This window comes from Malurus melanocephalus, unplaced genomic scaffold, assembly GCF_030028575.1.
Source record: "Malurus melanocephalus ecotype Western Australia unplaced genomic scaffold, MMel_1.1 scaffold_496, whole genome shotgun sequence".
NCBI classification, from domain to species: Eukaryota; Metazoa; Chordata; class Aves; order Passeriformes; family Maluridae; genus Malurus; species Malurus melanocephalus.
In genome coordinates, this window is record NW_026623728.1 from 361,164 (window position 1) to 364,084 (window position 2,921).

Below are 2,921 nucleotides of genomic sequence, written 5' to 3' on the forward strand. Positions count from 1 at the left end.
TGGATTGAAATTTTTGGTGCCCAGCCTGCTCTGCTTGCTTTGGAAGGTGTCATTTATGACACACCTCACATTTATAAGGAATTGATTTAAAATAAGCAGAGTTTTCCAGGTTTTTTTCCTATCCCCTCTTTCCAATCCCAAATCTCAGGTTTTCAGTCTGTGCTGCACCTCCACGCTCCAAGCTGGTGTTTCACCATCCATAAATCTCATTTTTACACTGCTTTTAGGTCTGTGACTGGCAAAAGTGGGATTAAAAAGAAAACCTAATCCAGTTATGTAACGCAGCCTGGTTCACCGAGGGATGCTGATTTAACAGGAATATCCCAACTCTTTGGGGCATCTCCCAGAATCATCTCTGGGTTTTCAGGAGCAGCAAACACCAAACTCAGAATTCAGAATGGATTTCTACACAGACAGACACACAGAACAGCAGTGTTTCACGCCACAGAAGTCAACCAGAAAAAAAAATATACCGGGCAATAAAGGAAAGGGGAATAATTCCAGGCAAGCAGATTTACAGCAAAGCTTTAATATTTTTAATACCAACTCTTTTTTTGCCCTGCTGTTACCAGATTCAGGGGGACACTCAACAGGCTGCTAAAGGACATCAATAAGGGGTGGCACAGCATCATTTAAAAATGTTTCCAAGRGCAGACAGGGATTTAAATGAAAATAATGTTGATTTAATGGCAAGACTTTAAAAAAAAATCAGTTATTATCAAATGCCAGGTGCTGTGAGGTGTGAGATATTCGTGTGTCCACCAYGAGAGACGGGACCCAGAGCAAATCTTCTGCAGACAGAAAGTGCCATCATTCTCATAACTCCAGAGCTCTCAAGATCTTCAGAGAACATCAGACACTTGATTTTGTTTGTAATGAATTCTTTGAAATGGTAAAAATGGCTATGATGTCTTGGCACCATAAACCCAAGGCATTTGCATTGTAAGGACAGCAAAGAATCTATTTTTTTTTTCTTTTTAAACATATTCTCCAGCAATTTTGTTGTACAATTTTGTAAGAAAGGGACCACAAATAACMATTAAACACCATCAAAAACAGTTTTTCCCACAGGAATTCCCCATTTAGAACCAGTAATTCAAACAAAAATACAATGGTTATCATTCTTAAGAATGACGAGGCCAGAAAGGAGACTTCTTCTCAGGCAAGGAAACACAAGAAAGGCTGTGACACTCATGTGCTGTGACCTCAAGGCAAAAAAAAAAGATGAATTTCCTACCTGCTACTGAATTTGGCCGTGGCATCAGGTAAAGAGGAATGGACTGCACCGACTGGGACAGGACGGTGTCCAGGTTCCTCTCGGGGATTTTGTTGAGGCTGTAGGTGGAGGCTGTCATGTTCTCGTCCACGCGGTACAAACACGAGTCCATGCTGGATTTCTGAGATTGCCAAGGTTTCAGGTTTCCTCCAGACCCCAGCTCTTTGCTGCTCTCCCCTCCGTATTTCGTCCGTTCCACATTTTCAGAGTAACTCGTCAGAGTAGCTTGAAGGAAGGAATTACAAACAAAAATGAGCAAAAAGCAAGAACAGCTCCAACACACTCTGTTCTGCTCGRTGCAAGAGCCAGGAATGATCTTCATCGTGTTTTCCACATCCACATGAATCAGAGATTATGGATTTTAGTGTAATGATACTGTTTCTGCTTATGACTTCTAAAAGAACATTTAAGCTCTAATGTTTTGGCTCATACTGTTAAAAGCCATTTGTAATTACAAAGTATTATCAATTCTGTGCTGCATTGTRTCCAAACACACAATTCCAGAAACTATTTAGGAAGAAACATCATCGTGGCTCCTTATTAACAGATCTTTTAATTGGCATTGTGGTTTCTACCTTTCCATTTCCAGGAAATGTTTGCAGAAGTTTGCAAGGTCTGACATTGAGAAGCTTCCACTGATCTGCCCGAAAAACCATGGATTAGTTTGGTTCAGAAACTGAGCCCCTGATCTCATTTGATTTGACAATAAATTTTCATGAAGGTTTAACTGGAATCCACTCTTTTTCCTTTATGTTATTTTGTTTTACAGATGAGGATTGTTGCTATATTGACTTTCACTCTGGGAAGAGACAACATTCGATCGATCCAGAACACCCCACACACTTCTCTTGCTTCCTCAAATTGTTTAAGAAATAGGTTTGAAATAATTCTCTACAAAAATCTCCATTTCAAAGTCTGGATTTGAAGACCCAGGCATGCCATGTTACCCATTCACAGAAAAAAAAAAATAAATCCACTGATCCATTAAAATTCCTTTAATTTCAAAAGACTATCTCAGTATGTGTCTAATTAATTGTTGTAAAAACAAATCAGCAGCTGGTGTCAGTCATCTTCCAATATATCAAACTGAGGAAAAACAAAATAATTGTGTGCCAAAATAAGTTTTCTCTAAATGAAACAACAAAAAAGAAAAAAGAGCTAATAAGTCCTGCTGCCCCTTTTTTCTAATGAACAATTTGTGTTCCTTTTAAACATAATTTCCTCTGGTTTACACTAAAGCTGTTTTATGTGTAAACTCGTCATTGAATCAGGTATTTAGGATTGCTCCCCATGGATTAATTTACCTGCTGAACAGCYCTGGATGATCTAAATGATGGCTCTATGGATTTAATCTCTTCTAGAAGCTATTTGAAACCAAAATAATTTTGACTTTAGTTAAAAAGCAAAAGCATTGGGTCAGCTGTGAGTCAGCAACGTGAATCAACACAGTGACACCTCTCCCACGGTGTGACCCCCAGARCTGCCCAGAAACTGCACCTTCACAGTGACAAATAGAGACAGCAACAGCTAATTCCAGGAAATTCACATTACCTGCCACTRCTGAGGCTGAGTGATATTCAGAGGAGAAAAGTTCTAAGTGGTAGATAAATACAGTGAAAGGGCAAAGATTTGGACAGCTTTGAAA

General features: G+C 39.2%; 1 protein-coding gene across 1 annotated transcript in view; it reads right to left on the reverse strand.

The window, feature by feature from the left end:
* Positions 1 to 2,921, reverse strand: part of TANC2 (tetratricopeptide repeat, ankyrin repeat and coiled-coil containing 2) — a 199,256-nt gene that overhangs the window by 62,100 nt on the left and 134,235 nt on the right. Inside the window, exon 13 of the mRNA XM_057381179.1 lies at positions 1,127 to 1,501. Coding sequence (XP_057237162.1) covers positions 1,127 to 1,501 — 375 coding nt within the window. The remainder of the gene's footprint in view (positions 1 to 1,126; positions 1,502 to 2,921) is intronic.